At 40.7% G+C, this 21,236-nt stretch overlaps 1 protein-coding gene across 1 annotated transcript; it reads left to right on the top strand.

Moving 5' to 3' along the window:
* The first annotated feature begins 9,064 nt into the window (after positions 1–9,064).
* LOC116036675 (ribonuclease pancreatic-like) lies at positions 9,065–10,924 on the top strand. Its single transcript, XM_036006315.1, has 3 exons — positions 9,065–9,135; positions 9,193–9,304; positions 10,256–10,924. Exons 1-3 carry the CDS (start codon positions 9,080–9,082, stop codon positions 10,706–10,708), a joined length of 621 nt encoding a protein of 206 aa, XP_035862208.1. The 5' UTR covers positions 9,065–9,079; the 3' UTR covers positions 10,709–10,924.
* The last annotated feature ends 10,312 nt before the right edge of the window (positions 10,925–21,236 follow it).

Genomic DNA, 21,236 nt, shown 5'->3' with positions numbered 1-21,236 from the left:
GCTCACAAAAAAAAAAAAAATGAAAAAGAAAATTGCAGAAAAAATTTGCAAAAAAAAAGAAATGTGCTCACCTGTGGTCTTTTCATGGTGTTTACTTCCTAAAGCCCAGTTTCTGTCTGTACCAAGGTCTACTTCACTAAAACAGGAACCCTGTAAAACGGTGATCCTGTTGACTATGAAACAAGTTGAAGACATTTAAACTTCTCTGATCAAACAGAGAGGAACTTCTGTCTTCTGTTCAATAAAATAAAACACATTTGACTCACATTATTTACACATTATATTCTAAAAGTTTCTATTATTACATCTGTGAAGCTGCAGGATAGAAATACTTTAATATACAGAAACCTGATGTTGGTATTCTCAGAAAAAGATAAAGATCCTTTGAGATTGTTGGATGCACACTGTAAAAGGTTAATGCTGAGTCTCCCAAATCAGTTTTTAGTCTCTCAAACATGGAGATTTCCTGCTTTCTTCTAATTTATAATAAAATAAATATATTTTGGTTTTGGACAAAACAAGATGTAAACATTACACACTTCACAATAGCCTTTTTGGACATTTTTCAGTTTTTATGACATTTTATAGAAAATGTTCTGCAGATTAATCAATTCTTACCGGCTTCTTTTTAAGCTTAAAGTGAAATTCAGATTTCTGAGTTTAAACTTTTTGTTTAAATATACAAATGAGGCATTATCTAACGCTAAGTTTTGGTGAATTCAGGAGAAATCTACAGACACGAACAGACAGAGTGTAGTAACATGAATGTTTCCTAAAGAAGACATGTTATGGAAGATTAATAAAGGTAAAGATGATGTTTCTGTCTGTTAGTGTCTCTCCTTAAAAACAGCAGCATCATAAACATCAACCATTTAGAGATCAGAGCTGAAGATGAAGAGATTATTTTAGTTTGTGCTCCACTTGTGTTCAGTCTGTTCTTGTTTCTGACAGAATATAAACTGTGAAGAGAGTCAGGGCTCCATCTGGTGGAACAATCATCAACTCATCCTCACACATACACATTTATCTCTCTTCATTGGTCCCTTTTTGGTGAATGGTTTCCAGAGAGATCAGGGGGGTCAAACTCATCTTAACTAGGGGCAACACTGGAAACTGAGAATCCCATCGAGGGACACGTAGAGTTCATTAACATGCTTTTATTTAATCAAAAAGTCTTTGACTGTATTACTGCAAGTCTCAGTCTTCTCACCTACAGTTTGGTCGACATAAAGCCATAGGTAAAGTTTAGCAAATCTATCTGAACAAAGATTAGATGTTTAAAGCCGACTCCCAGCAACCTGTTTCACACCCTGAATATCAAACTCTGCTTCTGGGGTCGGTCTTTCAGTCATTTAGTGTCTACTTTCAGACATTTAGTGTCTACTTTCAGTCATTTAGTGTCTACTTTCAGATATTTAGTGTCTACTTTCAGACATTTAGTGTCTACTTTCAGACATTTAGTGTCTACTTTCAGACATTTAGTGTCTACTTTCAGTCATTTAGTGTCTACTTTCAGACATTTAGTGTCTACTTTCAGTCATTTAGTGTCTACTTTCATTCATTTAGTGTCTACTTTCAGTCATTTAGTGTCTATTTTCAGACATTTAGTGTCTACTTTCAGTCATTTAGTGTCTACTTTCAGACATTTAGTGTCTACTTTCAGTCATTTAGTGTCTACTTTCAGATATTTAGTGTCTACTTTCAGTCATTTAGTGTCTACTTTCAGACATTTAGTGTCTACTTTCAGTCATTTAGTGTCTACTTTCAGTCATTTAGTGTCTACTTTCAGACATTTAGTGTCTACTTTCAGTCATTTAGTGTCTATTTTCAGACATTTAGTGAAGCATTGATCTCTAGCATCCAAACAGGACATTGAACTCTGAAGAACAGGCAGCAATGTCCTCCTCAAAGAAGTCTTTGCTGCAAAGATGGTTTAAAGAGTCTTTGCTTGCTGCTAGCCGTTAGCTTAGCAGAGTTCATGGACAGGTTGTTCTGTTCCTGCCTGGTTTTAGGAAACAGGAACTTCAGTTGCACATTCTGATAAGATTTGATCAGATCCACAGGAGAGTGACTGTGTTGATATTGTTCCTCCATATGAAAGATTGTTGAGAAAAACTTTCAGCTGCATTACATCACACTGTCAACGTCTTTCTTCTCACATGTTGTAGGTGAGAATTTATACAATAAAAATCTGCTTGTTCTCATGAAAAAAAGTTTCGAAAAGCTAAGACGATTTAAGGTCTTTAATTCATATGATTTACATGTTTTTTTGTGCTGTTTGCACCACATTGACGGCTGCTGTATAAGAGTGCAGCAGGCTGCGTAAGGAGGATTTTGGGAGGGGGGGCGGGGGACATAGAGGAATTTAAAGACAGAGAGCGGAGTTCACTTCCCGGGGAAAACTAAAGACTTTCAGCCATGAGATGTTTGTTCCTTAGGATTGTTTATATCCCAACCACGATATTTTTCATAATCTTAACTAGTCCTTTTGGTGCCTAAACTTAACTTTCGTCGCTGCATAACGCTCACTTTTTCTTGCCTAAACATAACAGTAATCTCCGCTGAAATGACTGGCAGCTGGCGGTGCTCTGTAGCCGGCTCACAGTCACCTATTCTATACTCTCTCACCTATTTGGCTTAAACAGCTAGCGCAAAGCTCTGTAGCTGATGTCACGTGACCAGTTGGCGGTCTCCTAGTTTTCGTATAATATCATATGTTTTAGCGTGCATAACTTTTCGTACGATATCATTCGAACCCGTTCATGAGAATACGTTTCTAACTGTTTAATGTAAAACACTTTGATTTGCCTTGTTACAGAAATGTAAGATATGAACAACCTCACAGTCCAGGGGTTAGACATACAGCCTAATGGCTTGGTTGACTAATTTGCAATTGGTGTATTTTGACTGAAAAACTAAAAATAAACTATTTACAAAGAGGATCTTTATTTTAAAACACAATGTTCTAGTTTTTCAGTTGATGAACGTTAATAGAAAGAGACTATGACTCGAGAAATCGAGAAAATCACACCCCCATCCAGGGGTGGTGATATCATTAATAAACTCCTATGCAGGGAAGCGTTTTGGATACATAGACTCGGCACTTTAGAACCTCTAGGTTTAAATGAAGAATTTTATTTAACTTGCTTTCTCTATTGTCAAAGGATGTTAAAGTAAAGTATTTAAAATGAATATACTTTCATTCCCATAGTATTGTGAACATTTTATGTTTGTTATCTATCAACATTGTTTTTAATCACTTTTGACCTGTTTGTGGGCATTTGCCCTTTAATGACTGATTAATGAGTGTAACACCTGGGTTGAGATGGGTGTATCTTCAGGTAGCCAACGCCCCTCTTACGCACAATCACACCTGTTGATGATTATTATTAAGGGCTTCTCTGCCCATTCTCTCCAAGGACTCTGATGAAGATGTAATCCTACATTGAAACGTTACTGTTATGCACCTTAAGAAATAAAACTATCAAGTAAGAAGACATCTGTGTTGCGCTGGCAATTTTTTGTTACATTAGACGACGAATCGAGTCGGGCAGCAAGACCCTCTTCTGAGACGCTCCCGGTATGGTACGGCACGTGGTGGAGGACGGAACAAAACCAGAACGCAGCGCAGATGTGCCTGGTGGAGAATCAGAGTAAGATGTATACAGCTTTGTTTGGGTATATGTGTACATATACACCATGTGATTTGGCATTGTTAGTACACTTCTACCTCAGCCTACTGCTCACAGAAACAAGCCATTTTGCATATTTTGCTGAAATAGACACCTGTGTGCAGTGGTGCCATGCCGACCATCTCATTCAACCATTTCTAAAACTGAGGAAATGGTCGTGCCATGAGTCAGAGGGTATCAGAGGTCATACGTGATGAACCAATCAGGTCTGCTCCTACAGGTACCTTGGCGTTCATTTAGACAACAACTTCAGCTGGAAGGCCGCATTGAAAGTGTTCTCATTTACAGCAGAGATTATACTTCTTACACACACTCAGGGTGAATCAAAGGGTTTATATTATACCAGGCTGTATTACAGAGCAGAGTCCGAAATGGGATGTCTGAAGGTATGGCCATTTCTAAAAACATCTCATTTAAAGCTTGCTTGTCAGGTGACTGCCATAAAGTTTGAGGAGAGGAATAGAAACCAGTCTATCCAGGCAATCACAGAGAATATGGTCTGATCTATCTTTGTTCTCCATGCCAAGAATGAGCTCTTATCCTCTGGAAGAAGATATAGGGTACCCCAATGTAAACTCCACCTTTGTTAAACTAGGCCTCACTGGGTCTGTTTTCTTTTTGTGCTTCTTCTACTGGAGTTTAAACATTGTTATTGGGAGATGCTGTTAACTTTTTCCATAGCCTCATGTATCCATGTGGCAGCAGATATAGGGTACCCCAATGTAAACTAGGCCTAATTGTGACCTACCTCAGTTAAAACGTTGTTGAGTGTTGTGTAATAGCTAGTTGTTATCACTGATTGTGAAAGATGTGAAATATATGTAAATTGTGGCTGTGATGATGTGGCTTCAGTATGGCCATATATCACTTTGTTGGGTGGCTTGTAGCTTGGAGGTAGAGAGGTCACCCCATAACCACAAAGTTGGCGGATCAATCTCCTGCTCCTCCGGCCACATGTCAAAGTGTCCCTGAGCAAGGCACTGAACCCTGAGTTTCTCCCTGGATGCTGTATGTATAGCTGTCCACTGCTCCTAATACCTAGGATGGCTTACATGCAGTAATAGTATTTCAGTAAGGAATACAATTTATAAGTTTATATTGGTAAGTGTATGAAAGCTCTATGATAGAATACTCTGTTGGTGAAATATGGTCAGTAGTTTACGGTAGCATTTTTATGTGACAAATTACGGACATGGCAGAAGACTTGTTGGAGCGTGTGAACACAGCATCCCTCTTTCATTCATTCATCCAGCTTATTACAGTCAGTTGTTTACCTGCAGCGTGGCTGTGTTTTAGCAGTAGAACAGGTGAGTTATTACCTGCAGCGTGGCTGTGTTTTAGCAGTAGAACAGGTGAGGTATTACCTGCAGCGTGGCTGTGTGTTAGCAGTAGAACAGGTGAGTTATTACCTGCAGCGTGGCTGTGTTTTAGCAGTAGAACAGGTGAGTTATTACCTGCAGCGTGGCTGTGTTTTAGCAGTAGAACAGGTGAGTTATTACCTGTTACATGCACATAATATTTCGATTTTTTGTTCTGTTTCCGAAAAGAGAATATTCCTCCAAGCTGTAGCCGTGTTTAACAGGATGTTTCCAGCGTGTTCCAGTGGTGGAGGACTTGTTGGTGTGTGTGAACACAGCGTCTCTCTTTCATTCCTTCAACCAGCTTCTAGAAGAGATTGCCTCATATCCAAAAACCTGTTGATATCTGAGTCTTTGATAATGTTTAAAAGTAGTTGTGTTTCTACTTCTTATCGGGTCCGTAGCCCTGCAAACTGTCAGCTGGTTGGTTTGTGTCCAGTAACCATAGCAACGCACAGAGCTGACCGTACGGTCACAAAACTGTCACAAACTGCAGTAAAAACCTACCCTGGAAATCCAGAGTTCTCACGAGAGTACAATTTGAATTTGCTCAGCGAGTCACTCTGGCATCGAGTAATGCTGCTAATTAACTATGCCCTTGTAGCCGAGCTGCACCAATCACATCGGTGTATCTGATATAGGCAGGCCAGAGGTGTATTGTTGTGATTGGTCATAGTGTTATCCAATTGCGTGCAGTGAGATTTGCAAATGCACGCTTGGTGCCGCCCATCGAGTTGGGCCATTTTCATTACTCGATGCCAGACCCTTAATCTTTCAGATGTGGGTCTGGATTTCCAGGCTAGTAAAAACCCAGACTGAGACGCAGATTCTAAATGTGCTGTAAACATGTTCAAAGAATGGTTGAAAAACCTGAATTATACCAGAATATCACATCTTAATCTGGAAAAAATGTCTCAGCACCAAAACTGGGGCACTACAATATGACAGACAGCAGTGTTTGTCAGATTAAAACAGACAGAATTTCAGACTGTGACGGCATTTAACTGCTACTGAAACCTACAAGTGGGTTAAGAAAAAGGTTTTCTTCTGAATATCCAACCAGAATATGCTGTCAACATGTATCACATTCAGAGTAATAGTGGAATATAAAGTGTATGTAAACATAGTGTAGCTGCTGAGTCACAACATCACAGCATGAATCTGATATTATCCTAACTTCTCTTCTGTATAAATGTGTACGTGTCTGAACCGGTGACCTGTAACCAGTGAACTGTTTATTCTAATATATCTGATTATTTGAGGAACAAAAAAAATTGTCTTTAGGGTAACGAAAGGCGAAAAAATTTCGGAAAAAGCAACAACTTTGTGAAAAAAAATCCAGAAGGCGACAGAAATGTTGAAATAAATTGTCTAAAAAAACCCTTGAAAGAGGCGACAAAATAAGCAACAAAAACATTTTAAAAAAGGATCTTAAATTTCAGAAAAAGCAACAAAAACGTCCAAAAAATGCAACAAAACTGTGGAAACAGCCTAGTTTTGATAATTGGGGGGGTTGTAACCGCCCCTCCCCCCTGTGAAGTTGAGACAGCTGCATTGAACGGGAACAAGCAGGACAAAGGTTGCAAAGAAACTCCTGCACACTGTCTTTACAAAAAAACAATGAATGTAGTAGTTTTGGTTGAAGAACATCTTTAGGCATGTATATCCTGACCTTTGACCTGCCTGTAACCAGTGAGTCAGGGGGAGACCGTCAGTGTAGCTGCTGACTCACAACAACACAGCAGTCTGATATTATCCTAACTTCTCTTCTGATGTGGGACCCTGTGTCCATTGGAATGGTCATGACATATTTTTGTCTCTAAACCAATAAATACTCTGTAATTGAATGATGTCAGCAATGCTGGTTACTGATTGGACCCTGATTATCCAATCACAATCATGTTATGACTTTGAGCACGTTCTGAGAGAGTGACAGACATCGGACAAGACAAGCATGGCGGAGTAAGAGTAAGTGCCCATTTTCAATCAAAAATATAAATTTATGTTCATGCTGGCCAAACAAATTTGCTGTCAGTATAATTTTAACTGTTACAAGTGATAATATTTGAAGTTATTTTGAAAATATATCATATAATTAATTTATAGGATTTTTTCAAAGTCCTAACGCTCACATGTTTAGTGTCAGTATATAAAGAAACAAAATATGGTGTCATAGTTTATTTATTCATGATTACAACATTTAAATATATATATTTTTTTGTACATAATGTTCTTGTAGAGCAGACCTGGGCATTGTACGGCCCACGGGCCACATCAGGCCTGTTGGGCAGCGAGAGGAAAAACCATGCCGCTGGGACAGCAAGGGTCTCTCACTTTGCCAGGCCTCCTCTACAGTCTGACAAAGAGATGGCCAAAAAGCCTCAAGGAAGCTGTGATGAAGTTGTAAGCTGTGATGGTAAGGTGGCACTGGTCAAACGGTATGACAACAGACCAGTTGTCATGGCCTCCAACTTCGTCGGTGTGGGCAGAATGAATGAAGTGCACAGGTGGGACAAAAAGAAGGCCCAATTTGTGATGGTGTCCCGTCCAGAGGTGTTTAAGCTGTACAATGAAGGAATGGGCAGCGTTGACCTGATTAATCAACTTGTCAGTCTGTACAGTACAGAAATTCGGTCAAAAAAGTGGACCCTGAGAATGATAACACATGCTTTTGACATGGCTGTGGTCAACAGTTGGTTGGAGTACAGGCTGGATGCCAAGAAGGCCAATATCCAGACCAAAGACATCCAGGATCTCATCCATTTCAAGATGAATGTGGCCCAGTGTCTGGTGAGAGTCCATAAAACAATGGCAGCAAAACATGCAAGACCCAGTATGTCTCCAGATTCACAGCGTGTCCCCCACAGACCAGCTCACAGACCAGTTCAGGATGTAAGGCCTCTATGTGAAGTTCAGTATGACATGGTTGACCACATGCCAAATTATGATGAAAAGAAAGAGGCTACCAGATGCAAGATGCTATACTGTACAGGAAAGACACGTCTCAAGACATATTTGTTCTCATTGGCCTTTGGTTGCTCTTAGAGGTTTTTAGCATTTTAATAACATATTGTACTGTATTTTCTTGCTTTTCTTGCTATTTTATTTTTATTTGTGTTATTTTATGACTCCTTCATTTTGCTTTGTTTTTAGTAGTTGTGCTGTGCACTTCAATTTGTACAGCACTTTGGTCAACTTTGGCTGTTTTAAACATGCTATATAAATAAACTCGACTTGACGTGACTTGACTTTGTGACAAGTGCAACATCCACTTCTGCTTTGTGCCACACCGAAACTAATTCAAGGCTGCTCATCGAAAATGAGTATACATGAAAACATCCACAAGCTGATGTCTTCTCAAGTTCAAGTTCCAGTTCCATTCCAAGTAAACGTGCTATCAGTTCATTAGCCTACTATAAAAAGTATGGTTATGTGTTTGAAGTTCCACGATAGTTTACTGAAGGAAAAACTGATTTTTTTTTCAGGTAATCTTATCTACAATCAGACATCTATTGTGTTCATGTGCATGTTCAGATTGCGTCATTTCTCTATCTTCTTGCAGGCTCTGGGTTTTCCTGGTGATGACCTCACTGCTGTTCCCTACCCATGCTGAGATACCCCTATCAAGTTCATGTGCATGTTCAGAACTGTACACAGACTCAAAACCATACAAACATCCAGTTCCAGATGTTTAGGTCATACCTGATTGATTACTATGTGGAAAAACTCAGCCTTATTTTCTTAAGTTTTTATGACATTTTACGCCCATCTCGTCGTGGCGTCCATTGGAATGGACATGAAAAAATACTATTAAAAACATGAGTTACCAAAAATGTGTTTTTTTCCACTTTGTTTTTATGTTGGAGAGGAGTCAGAATCAGTTAAAAAAGAAATGCGGGTCTGAAGGGGTTAAATGTGTACGTGTCTGAACCTTTGACCACCCTGTAACCAGTGAACTGTTTATTCTAATGTTGGTATTTGATCAGTGGGGGTGTAACGTCTGAACCTGTAGCTGAATGTTTACCGTATATGGAGATGATATTCAGCTGTTTGTTTCAGAGACAACCCCTCTCTGTTGGAGGATATAAGACTGAGAAATTATTTCATTTCTCTGTCTGAACATTCTTCAGATTTGCATCGTGTCAGAGTTCTGCTCTTCTTCATCTTCTTCATCTTCAGACTTTGTGCAGTTTAGATTTGACATTTCTACATTTTTGGACCTTCGTACCTGAAACTTTCTCCACCAACTCTGCGGTAAGACGAACTCTGACTCTTCCAACTTTTAGTATTTCATCAACTTCTTCAACATTTTTTTTACGATTGTTTTGTTGTTTTTTTCCCAAAATTTTTGTCACTTATTTAACATTTTGGTGGCATTTTTAAATTCTTTTTCAATTTTTGTTGTTGGTTTTTGGACAATTTTTAAAACGTTTTTAACCTTTTCCCCAACATGTCACTTTGTTTATTTATTTTTTGGGGCACTTTTTTGTTGACAATTTCTGTTACAAACATAAAAAAATAGAATTTATACTCATGTTTTTCTTTTCAACATTTTAGGCACTTTTTTCCGACTTTTTTGTTGTTGTTTTTTGTTTTATGGAGAACAAAAAAAAAACTTGTCGTTAGGGTTACAAAAGGCTAAAAAATGTCGGAAAAAGCAACAACAACTTCGAAAAAAAAACTCCAGAAGGCGACAGAAACGTTGAAATAAATTGTCCAAAAAAAACCTGAAATAAGCAACAAAAACATTTTAGAAAAAGATAAAAATATCAGAAAAAGCGACAAAAACTTCGGAAAAAGCCTAGTTCTGATAGTTGGGGGTTTGTAACCCCCCCCCCCCATGAAGTTGAGACAGCTGCATTGAAGGGGAACAAGCAGGACAAAGGTTGCAAAAAAATTCACACACGCTGTCTAACTTACAAAAAAAAAATGAATGTAATACTTTTGGTTGTAGAACATCTTCAGGCTTTTATAGTTACGCAGTGTTTCTTTGCAAACTAAAGTCTCTACCAGCTTTTATATGATAATATAAAGAGATGTTAGATATGTCAGAGTAAAGTCTCTAACAGCTTTTATATGATAATATAAAGAGATGTTAGATATGTCAGAGTAAAGTCTCTAACAGCTTTTATATGATAATATAAAGAGATGTTAGATATGTCAGAGTAAAGTCTCTAACAGCTTTTCTAACTCTGTATTCTCCAGATCAACATGAAGATCTCTATCTTTGCTGATGTTCTGCTGATCTCTGCTGCTCTGATCTCTGTGGACGGACAAAGTTGGACTCAGTTTTTAAATAAGCATATCAAAGATTGGATGACTGCTGGCCAATGTTCCACGGTGATAGCAGCCAGAAGAATCGTGCAACCACCCACACAAGTGAACCCAAGAATCAGCTGCAAGACTTTCAATACCTTCATCAGCACAGATGATGTGAACGCCGTCCGAGCCATCTGTGGTAGAGGAGGAATGCCACATGGCAACAACGGTATGAGAATTAGCACAGCTAGTTTCCCAGTTGTTGACTGTAACCTGGTGTTTCAGAATCCACCTGCCGTTCCCCCCCACTGTCAGTACAAAGGTGTAGCTCGTAACAACAGAAGAATTATAGTCAGATGTGAGAACGGAGAACCTGTTCACTTTCATGGAAGTCAGTAATCTGTTACTACCTGATGAACCAGAGTAATCTGTTACTACCTGATGAATCAGAGTAATCTGTTACTACCTGATGAATCAGAGTAATCTGTTACTACCTGATGAACCAGAGTAATCTGTTACTACCTGATGTATCAGAGTAATCTGTTACTACCTGATGAACCAGAATAATACATTACTACCTGATGTATCAGAGTAATCTGTTACTACCTGATGAACCAGAATAATACATTACTACCTGATGAATCAGAGTAATCTGTTACTACCTGATGAATCAGAGTAATCTGTTACTACCTGATGAATCAGAGTAATCTATTACTACCTGATCAATAAATCCTGTTGAATAAAACAGTTCAACTCTTAACAACGTGTGGTCTCGTGTTTATTATTATTATTATTATTATTATTATTATTATTATTATTATTATTATGAGGAGCTATCAGCTGATTCATGACTCAGCACTTTCTCACATTAAAGCAGCTCAACGTGTTTTACAGTCTGACAGTCTCAGCTAAACACTAACGAGACATACAGCAGATTAATATGATCATATGAATAGAATAAAAACTATAAAATAGAATAAAAGCAGAACATTTCCATCAGAATATGTTAGAAACACTGAGGAGCTGAACTGGTTGGAGGCTGAAATGTGTGAGGAGAAGGTGAAGAGGTGAGGAAAGGGTTAAATAAGATGGAGCTACATTAGGTCATCCTGCAGAGATTAATGTTACTGGAGACTAACAGCAGCTAATGTGGTGACAAAAGTTAGGATTTACATTCTACTGTCTTGTTAATATTAATACTGCTCGCTAGGGGTGTAGCAAAAAAATCTATTCATATTTTATTTATTTTTTCTGTTTTGTAATGGCGTGTATACCATAGCTGCCAACACTCCCGTGTTACCTGGGTTTCTCCCGTCTTTTAGCCCTATCTCCTGTATATTACTTATATTCAGTCTAAATTAGTATCTTTTGACTAAATACTTAAGTTTTAATGGAAACAAAAACAGGTAATATGACTGAAATCAGAGTAATGTACTAATAGTTGTGATAAAATGTACAGAAAATACATGAATGAATAAATAAAATGAGACATTTTGTGGTGTTACTTAAATACTGTGAATATTGCACAGAGTTTGGTTGGTGACTGATAAATCGTCCCTCTGAGATTTAGTGAAGTACAAGTAGAAGGTAGCAGAACATGGAAATACTCAAGTAAAGTACAAGTACCTTAAATGTGAGTAATTGTACTAAGTTAATTTCCACCTCCGGTTTTTGGGAAATCTTTCACATCAAATCTAATCTTATCAAAACCAACAGAGTTTGGTTGGTCACCAACCAAACTCTGTACAATATTCTGCTGATTTAAAGAAAGAATAAACATCTTTACCCAGCTGTCAGATGAATGTAGTGGAGTAAAAAGTACAATATTTTCTTTTGAGTACAAGTATCTCAAATTTAAGTAAATGTACTTAGTTAATTTCCACTTCCTTCAAACTATGAAGCCGTTCATTTAAAGAAAAAACAAGTTGTTTATTTACAATATTTTTATTTATTTATTACTGAAGGGGGCATGTGGCCCTTAGAGGGTCCACAGAGTCCCTTAGAGGGTCCTCAGAGTCACTACACGGGGTCCGGGGCCCTTAGAGGGTCCTCAGAGTCACTGCAGGGGGTCCGGGGCCCTTAGAGGGTCACTGCAGGATGTTGAAGACCCCTGGTTTAGACCACATGTGTTAAACTCCAGTTTGATGTTCAGGCTGTGAAACAGGTTGCTTGGAGTCAGCTGGGACTTTGAACAATGTTATTTTAGTTTTGCTTGATTTGCTAAACTGTCTGATGACAAAGAACTTGTTTAGGGCTTTATGTCGACCAAACTCTAGGTGAGAAGACTATACGAGACATGAAGTAATACAGTCAAAGATATTTGACTTTTTTGTGAATAAAATCCTGTTAATAAACTCTCCATGTCTGTCTCTGGATGTGATTCTCAGTTCCCAGTGTTGGCCCTCAGTGACAGTGAGTTTGACCCCCCTGGTTTAGACATTATAGTGTTATATCTACCGTATGTATGCATGGACTGCTGTCAGCCAGTAACTCCAAACGTATACAGGCGGGGATCAAGACCTGAAAACTGTGAAGGCGGGTTTGCATTTACACCCCAGATTTGGGGATAATAACATGTAAGAGACTTGTCTCGTGTCTTGTGTTTTCTCTCTTAATGAAGAGAGATAAATGTGTATCTGTGAGGATGAGTTGAGGATTGTTCCACCAGATGGAGCCCTGACTCTCTTCACAGTTTATATTCTGTCAGAAACAAGAACAGACTGAACACAAGTGGAGCAGAAACTAAAATAATCTCTTCATCTTCAGCTCTGATCTCTAAATGGTTGATGTTTATGATGTTTTTAATGTCTCCTGCTTGTTCATGGTTGTGTGTTACCAGTTCTCTGTGTCCTCTCTGTTTAGTTTTAGTTCTATCCTTGTTCATGGTTGTGTGTTACCAGTTCTCTGTGTCCTCTCTGTTTAGTTGTAGTTCTATCCTTGTTCATGGTTGTGTGTTACCAGTTCTCTGTGTCCTCTCTGTTTAGTTGTAGTTCTATCCTTGTGGATGTTTCATGCTTCAGTTTCCTCTTTTACTTTGTAGTGTCTGTTGTTCTTGTGTCATGTCTTGTTCTACTTCCTGTCTTGTGTGTTTTCCCTCCTCTGTGATTGGCTGCTGTGTCCTGATGTGTCTCACCTGTTCATCAGCCCTCATGTCACCTGTCCCTCATTACCTCGTCTATTTAGTTTCTGTCCATCCTGTGTCTGGTGTCAGATCTTTGTCTGTTCTCCCTACGTCTCTCTGCTCCTTGTGTTCTGATTCCCTAGTCTTCAGATTTCTGTTGGTGGTTGTTGAACTCCTTTAGCTTCCTGCCTCAGGACTCCCGTTGTTATAACCGTCTTCTTTAATAAATCTTCTAAATCTTCCACTAAATCCTCCTTTCTGCATGTTTTGGGTCCAAGCCTGCGTCCCTAGACGTGACAGTGCTCTGCTCTGAAGCCGGGCTAATAGACAGAAAGACCTTCAGTTTGTCATTAATCAGAGATTGTAGGACCTGGGACAGACATGGCAGTTTGGACATTGGTCTAAAGTTGTTGAAATTGTTTTTATCACCTCCCGTTTGTAAGGATACAACACGCGCTGTTTTCCAAATGCTGGGAACTATACCAGAGGAAATTGAAAATATGACTTTTTTGCTCTGAGAGAAAATGTCCTGAGAGCTTAAATAAGACAAAGGGTCCAAATTGTCTCCAGTACATTTCCTGGGATGGATGGTAAGCAGAGCATCTGTAACTACACTAGCAGAGACAGGATGGAGGGTGAATGTCTGGCTGTGAGGAACAGTGAATTCATTGTCATCAGTTGGAAGGTTTCTAATTCCCCATTCTTTAAAAGGTGACCAGCAGCTTCATGGAGTTGGTACAGTGTGGAGACTCTGCCTTCTAGTTTCATGATTCTTTCAGCGAACCGTGCACAGTCAACACAACCGGACGGGGAAGAGAGGGAGCCATGGGTTGTACGTTAACTGTGGTGTCTGGGGAGCAGCGAGAGGAAGAGAGGAGGCCAGCACAAAGGTCCAGAGATGCCCAACAAGGTAAGGACAAGAAGAGGGCAAATGCAGCCATCAGGGAAGCCCCTGGCCCTAAGGCCTGGATATATTAGCTGCAGCCATCTTACCTACCCGTAGTTAAAAGCCAGTATATCTGGGCCTTCACACGCAGGGTCTCCGATTACAGAGCCAGCAGCGTTTATCAGGTTGTAGCCCGGTGGCCTCTCAGGAAAGACACAAAGCAGGAAAACTTACCGGCCAGGCCCAACAAGTGGGCCGGATGAGGAGATACAGCTTCAGACTGTTGTTGTCTGCAGCGTTGCACTGAGGTCTTCCAATCAGATGGTCCTGGATGGTCCCAGATCCAGGTTTAAAACTAAAGGTGGCCGAGCCTTTTCACCTGCTGCTCCAAACCTCTGGAATAGTTTACATATTCATATAAGAACTGCTCGGACCGCTAATAAGTTCTAGTCCTTGCTTCAGACAGAGGACTATTCCTTTTTCAGTTCAAGTTGAGCTTTGACACCTTGAGCTTTTTCTACTGTTGGTTATATTGTATTGTGTATTGTTTGTGTATATTATTAATTTTGGTTTTTTTAGCTTGTTAAGCACTTTGGTCAACTATGGTTGGTTTTAAACGTGCTAAATTAATTCATTAAACAACTAATAGATGAAGAAAGCAGAATTTGGACTGAGCAAGACCAGCGAGCCATCATGACATCAGTGTCATCATGTAGTTCCTCTGATGAAGTCAATGATTTCTCACACAAATTAACACGCAATCAGCAGCAGTAGTTTGGTCTTGTGAATAATTAGTTTGAGACTTGATTAAGAAAAGTTATAATGTGCTACACAATAACATTATCACATTATATTCTAAGTGTAATGAAAAATCCATAAAGAGAAAAAAGATATGAGAGAGTGAACACGCAAATTATGTTGCTTATGTTTAAAAAATAAATTCTGAATAATAATTTAATTTACTTGTTGTTCGTAGTTCCATCCATCCAGCTGCTTTTGGTATTTCTTCAGGATGTCAGCTGACCTATCTGCAAAAACCAAATGATAATGAAATAAATAGATATTTTAAACTAATACAATACTAATATATTATCACTAAAGACATTGTTAAAACTAAAACTAAAAGTATGGAGTAGTGAATGAGTAAAAACATACATATACAACGTTATATAAGTTCTTATTGTCTCTTGTTGTGAACATGCTGAACCTGACCCCATCTGAAAGCAGCACTACCATCATCAATGTTGGCATTGTGAGATCATAAATGATGTGACATCATCAGTGACATCACAGAACATTATCTTGAGAGTTTCTAACTAGGACCTGTTACTCCCATCAGGTTGTTTTTTAACAATGCCACGCAGACGCAGACACGCTGCTCGCCCCGTTGGTAGACGTAGGAGGACTCGCAGGTCCTCCCATGTCCACAGACGGAGGAGAGTTGTCAGACGCAGACGCTAGGCAACGCTAATAAACATGTAGTCTTAGGGCCCATCAAGTGTAATGATCTCATTCTTTTTTAAAGGTGTGTGGGTTCAATTATCAACACATGAGTCATCACAGGAAGTGGTGACATTGATAGTGGGAAATAATGTCCTATGCATATTCTTTCATGTCTTATATGATAGTAGTTGTTATTCTGGATTCATGGTAATGGGCTGTATGTGCAAGTGAAGACTAGTGAGAAAGGATGACAGCTGGACATTTGTGTATGAGATGCCAATTGTTACGTGTGTGTGTGTGTGTGTGTGTGTGTGTGTGTGTGTGTGTGTGTGTTTCTCTGCTGTCTTGTGTCCTGACCCAGGTACCACCCTCTCCATCTGATTGCGATCAGGTGGATTGATGTAAAGCTGCAGGGATGAAGGCAGACGGGCGGTGGGCCATATAGCCGAGCAGAGTTGTGTTGCTGTCGGTCGTGAATCAGAGCTGGGGGGTGCTCTGGGTCGGGTCATTTACGGTTAAATAGTGTTGCTGGCTGGATTGGTATTTTGTTTAGTTTTACTTCCTTTCTTTCAGGGTGGTAGTTTTGTGTTAACATTGGATTTATTTACGTAATAATAAATAGTTTAATCGTACAATTATTTGTTTCCTTTCCTCCTTTAAACACCCGGCTTATTAATAATTGTTGCTCCCCTTTTCCCCTGGACACTACAACGGGGGACGTAACACCAATACTGCCTCAAATTGATCAGTTGACCTCTGACCTCAGACTACAGTAGATAGATGAGATGGACACCACCCTGCTGTGGTAGAAACAGGCTGTGGCAGCGTAACGTCTTCACTATATGAGAACAACGTTGGTATGTTCAAGAGATGTCATGAATATCTGTTTGTTCTGTATTCTAGAGAGAGAGAGAGAGAGAGAGAGAGAGAGACAGAGAGACAGAGAGAGAGAGAGAGAGAGAGAGACAGAGAGAGAGACAGAGAGAGAGACAGAGAGACAGAGAGAGAGAGAGAGAGAGAGACAGAGAGAGAGAGAGAGAGAGAGACAGAGAGAGAGAGAGAGAGAGAGACAGAGAGAGAGACAGAGACAGAGAGAGAGACAGAGAGAGAGACAGAGAGAGAGAGAGAGAGAGAGAGAGAGACAGAGAGAGAGAGAGACAGAGAGAGAGAGAGAGAGAGAGAGAGAGACAGAGAGAGAGAGACAGAGAGAGAGAGAGAGAGAGACAGAGAGAGAGAGACAGAGAGAGAGAGAGAGACAGAGAGAGAGAGACAGAGAGAGAGAGAGAGAGACAGAGAGAGAGAGAGAGAGACAGAGACAGAGAGAGAGAGAGAGAGAGAGAGAGACAGAGAGACAGAGAGAGAGAGAGACAGAGACAGAGAGAGACAGAGAGAGAGAGAGAGAGACAGAGACAGAGAGAGAGAGAGAGAGAGAGAGAGAGAGAGACAGAGATTGATTTTTACAAAACCTTTATTTTCAGAAAAACGTTTTCTTTTCTACCAGAACATCATACTTGTTTTTAAATGCACAAAAAAATAAATAAAACCACATTTAAAAATAACAATCTCATAAAAACACAGAATGAAAGATGAGCTCCTCGTCCTTCACAGAGCACAGAGCCGTGGAGAAACACCACTGGTCTAAAAACTGCTGCATGTCCTTCATCAGAGAGAGGAACCTGAAGTCCACTCTCACTCTGGCCTTCACCAGAGACACATACAGCTTCGTCAGCTCTAGTCCACTCACACTTTTAATCTGGTTTTTCCTACTTTTATAAATTGACATTTTTGCCTGACCCACAATAAAATTCAACATTTTCCACTTATTTGCATTTTTCTTTCTGTAGCCAGCACCAAAAATAAAAGCAGTCTCACTAAAAACCTCTCCACAATCTAAAAACACAGTTTTTAAAATGTTAAAAAGAGGTTTCAGCCTGTAACAGTCCAGATAGCAGTGACTAATGGTCTCAGGGTGGAGACAGAATGGACACGTGGAGGACACGGTGGGATTAATCTTAGACAGAAACACATTCACAGCCAGAGCCCCGTGGAGGATCCTCCACTGCAGGTCTCCTGACCTCTTGTTTAGGGGAGGCTTGTACAAGACTCTCCACACTGGTTTCCTGTCTTTCAACAGTCTGTCCTTCCACACCATGTCCTTCCTCACACTCAGCTTCTTGTTGTGGGTGGCCAGAACACAGTTCCTATACAGACCTTTCCCAGTCTGCATATGGAAATCAGCCACAGGTGGCGTATGATGTGCTAGTGAGTCAGTGTTGTTAATTAAAAAACCAATGTCTGGAAAAGGGTCTCCAGAAACGGGCATTTCTGTCCCATTAAAATAGTCCCGCAGCATCTCTGTCTCTCCTTTGTCCAGTCTGTTAATCCACTCGTTCAGAATAGTTCTGGTGTGGCGAGCCGACCTCAGACCCAGCAGAGAGGCCACTGCCTCGGTGTTCAGGAAGCCAGGACCTGCAGCCTCCACGATCCCCTTCAACGTAGTCACTCCAGCCCTCATCAGCCTCTCCGTGAGTCCAGGTCTGCTGCCATCCTTGAGATCCAGCCGGGCCCCCCACACCAGAGGCTCCTCCAGGAGCCAGAACAGAGATACTGCAGGTTCTAGTCTGGTCCATTTAAAACGTGTCCATGCTTTAAAAAGTCCTTGGTAAAAAGAAGGCAAGTCACACAAAGAAATAAAACCACAGTCCACTAAAAACAAAGAAGCATCAAGACCCAGACCTGCAACCCCCCTTAAAATGGTGCTGGCTACTGGCCTCCAGACGACATCATCAGTTCCATATAAAAACCTCTGTATAAACTGTAATCTAAAAGCATCAGTCCGGCTCTCCAAGTCCACTAAACCCTGCCCTCCCTCCTCTTTTGGCAGATATAAAACACATTTGGGAACCCAGTGCATCATGTCCCAAAAAAACTTTAAAATAATCGACTGTATGGTTTTTAACAGACCAGCAGGGGGCTCCATACATTTTAACTTGTGCTAGAGGCTGGATGCTACCAAGTTGTTAATGATGAGCACCCTGCCTCTGTAGGACATATGGGGAAGCAACCACCTCCATTTTCCCAACTTCCCCTCCACCTTCTCAATCACTCCTTCCCAGTTCCTATCCGTGGATCTCTGGTCCCCCAGATAAACCCCCAGGTACTTTAAACCCCCCCTCTTCCAGGTCAACCCACCAGGAAGCTGAGGGAGGCCTCCAGCCCAGCTCCCCACTGCCAGGGCCTCACTTTTGGCCCAGTTGACTTTGGCAGCAGAAATTTCCTTAAAAGTCTGAACAATGCTTCCTAAACAATCTACATCTTGTTGGTTTTTAATAAAAACTATGATGTCGTCTGCGTAGGCCGATACAGTAAAATGTGTATTAAAACCAGGTAAAAACAGGCCATTGATGCCAGAGCGGACATTATGCAGCATGGGTTCAATGGATAAGGCGTATAACATCCCTGACATCGAGCAGCCTTGTCTTATCCCCCTGGTTACTGTGAAGGGTTTACACAACCCACCATTAATCTTCAGCACACTCTCAATGTTCTCATACATTACCTTTATCTTGGCGATGAAACCAGGGCTGAGGCCGAACCTCTCCAGAACTTTCCACAGGTAACGGTGCTCAACCCGGTCAAACGCCTTTTCCTGGTCCAAAGAAACCAGACCAGTGTCTACACCCAATGAACCAGAGACTGCCAAAATATCCCGAATCAACGACACATTGTCAATAATAGACCTGCCGGGCACACAGTAGGTTTGGGCCTTGTGGATGACCCGGTCCAACACCAGCTTCAGCCTGGATGCCAGGACTTTGGACAGCATCTTGTAATCTGCACACAGCAGAGAGACTGGCCTCCAGTTCTTAATGTCCTGCAAGTCCCCTTTTTTAGGGAGGAGAGTCAGCACTGCCCTTCTGCAACTCTGCGGTAACGAGCAGCCATCAAAACTTTCCATAAAAACATCTAAAATGTCTGTTTTCATTATGTCCCAGAAAGTTTTGTAAAACTCTGGAGGGAGACCATCAATCCCAGGGGCCTTTCCCCCCTGCATGCCTTGTAGAGCTCTAAAAACCTCTTCCTCCGTCAGGGGCCCCTCTAGCTCCTCATTGTCGTCCCCAGAAACCGTGGGCAGGTCTCTGCAGAACCTGGTGAAAGACTCGTTGTCCTCTGTGTACTCTGTGCTGTAGAGATCAGAGTAGAAGTCCACGGCTCTCTCTCGGATCTGGGAAGCTGTCGTTAAAAGCTGTCCTCCTGCTGATCTCAGAGCATGAATCATCCTGCTCTGCCCATTCTTCTTCTCCAAACTAAAAAAGAACTTAGTTGGAGAGTCCATTAAAACAGCAGTCTGAAAACGGGACCGGATCAATGCCCCCTGTGCTCTCATGCCCAGCAGGTCTGCCAAGACGGCTTTTTTAGACTTGAGGTCTTCAAAACAGCCTCGATTTCCTGTGGAGTCTGCAGAACTCTGCAGGTCCACTATAGTTATCTCCAGATCGTTCATAGACTTGGCAATGTCTCGAGAAACATTGAGAGTGTACTGCTGACAAAGCTGCCTGATTTCAACCTTACCAATGTCCCACCACTGCCTCAGTGAACTAAAATCTCTCCTTCTGTCTCTAAAAACTTTCCAAAAAAAAATAAAAACATCCCTAAAATGTGCATCTAAAAGCAAAGCCGTGTTAAAATGCCAATACGCAGATCTGGGTTTTATATTGGCGATGTAAACATCACAATACACACATGAATGATCAGAAAAACCGACAGGCAATATAGTACACCCTTTAAAAACATTAAAATGGTGCTTAAAACAATAAAACCTGTCTAGCCTAGCCATAGTTAACCGGTTGTCTCTGCTGTGGACCCATGTGTACTGTCTCTGCTGTGGACCCATGTGTACTGTCTCTGCTGTGCATGGCGGTCTCTCCATACATCTGAGAGACTATGTGTCTCCATCAGCCGCTGCATGGCTCTTTTAGAAGCAGCATGTGGTTCATTATGATTCCGATCCAAATCATCATCATGTGTACAGTTAAAATCTCCTCCCAAAAATAAAAACTCCTCTGGTTCACACTCACTTAAAACCGTACTGAGCTCATCTAAAAAAAGAACTCTATCAGGTCCTGAGTTTGGAGCGTATACATTTATAAAAACCAGATTAAAAACTTCATACTGGGCTCTGACTACTAAGAGTCGGCCCTTTATTCTTTCGTCTACAGTATGAGACTTTGGTAGAAAGTTTCTTGCAAATAGGACTGCCACTCCTCCGCTGATGCTGCTAAGATGACTTAAAACCACCTCCCCATCCCATTCCCTCCTCCAGTCGCTCTCATTTAAAGTCTCACTGTGCGTTTCTTGCAACATTGCAATATCAACTCCTTTAAGTTTTAAAAACTCAAAAAGGCAAGCCCTCTTCTTCACATCTCTGCCACCATTTATATTAAGAGTGGAGATTTTAAAATTATTCATCATGTCAG

Source organism: Sander lucioperca, chromosome 10, assembly GCF_008315115.2.
Source record: "Sander lucioperca isolate FBNREF2018 chromosome 10, SLUC_FBN_1.2, whole genome shotgun sequence".
Taxonomy (NCBI): Eukaryota; Metazoa; Chordata; class Actinopteri; order Perciformes; family Percidae; genus Sander; species Sander lucioperca.
This window is presented reverse-complemented; position numbering and strand designations above follow the sequence as displayed.

Excerpts from the sequence above, each read along its gene's own strand:
- LOC116036675 (XM_036006315.1), top strand. The coding sequence starts at position 9,080 with ATGGAGATGATATTCAGCTGTTTGTTTCAGAGACAACCCCTCTCTGTT. Across the intron at positions 9,136-9,192 it reads CCCCTCTCTGTTGGAGGATA|TCAGAGTTCTGCTCTTCTTC; the intron begins TAAGACTGAGAA and ends ATTTGCATCGTG. Across the intron at positions 9,305-10,255 it reads CTTTCTCCACCAACTCTGCG|ATCAACATGAAGATCTCTAT; the intron begins GTAAGACGAACT and ends TGTATTCTCCAG.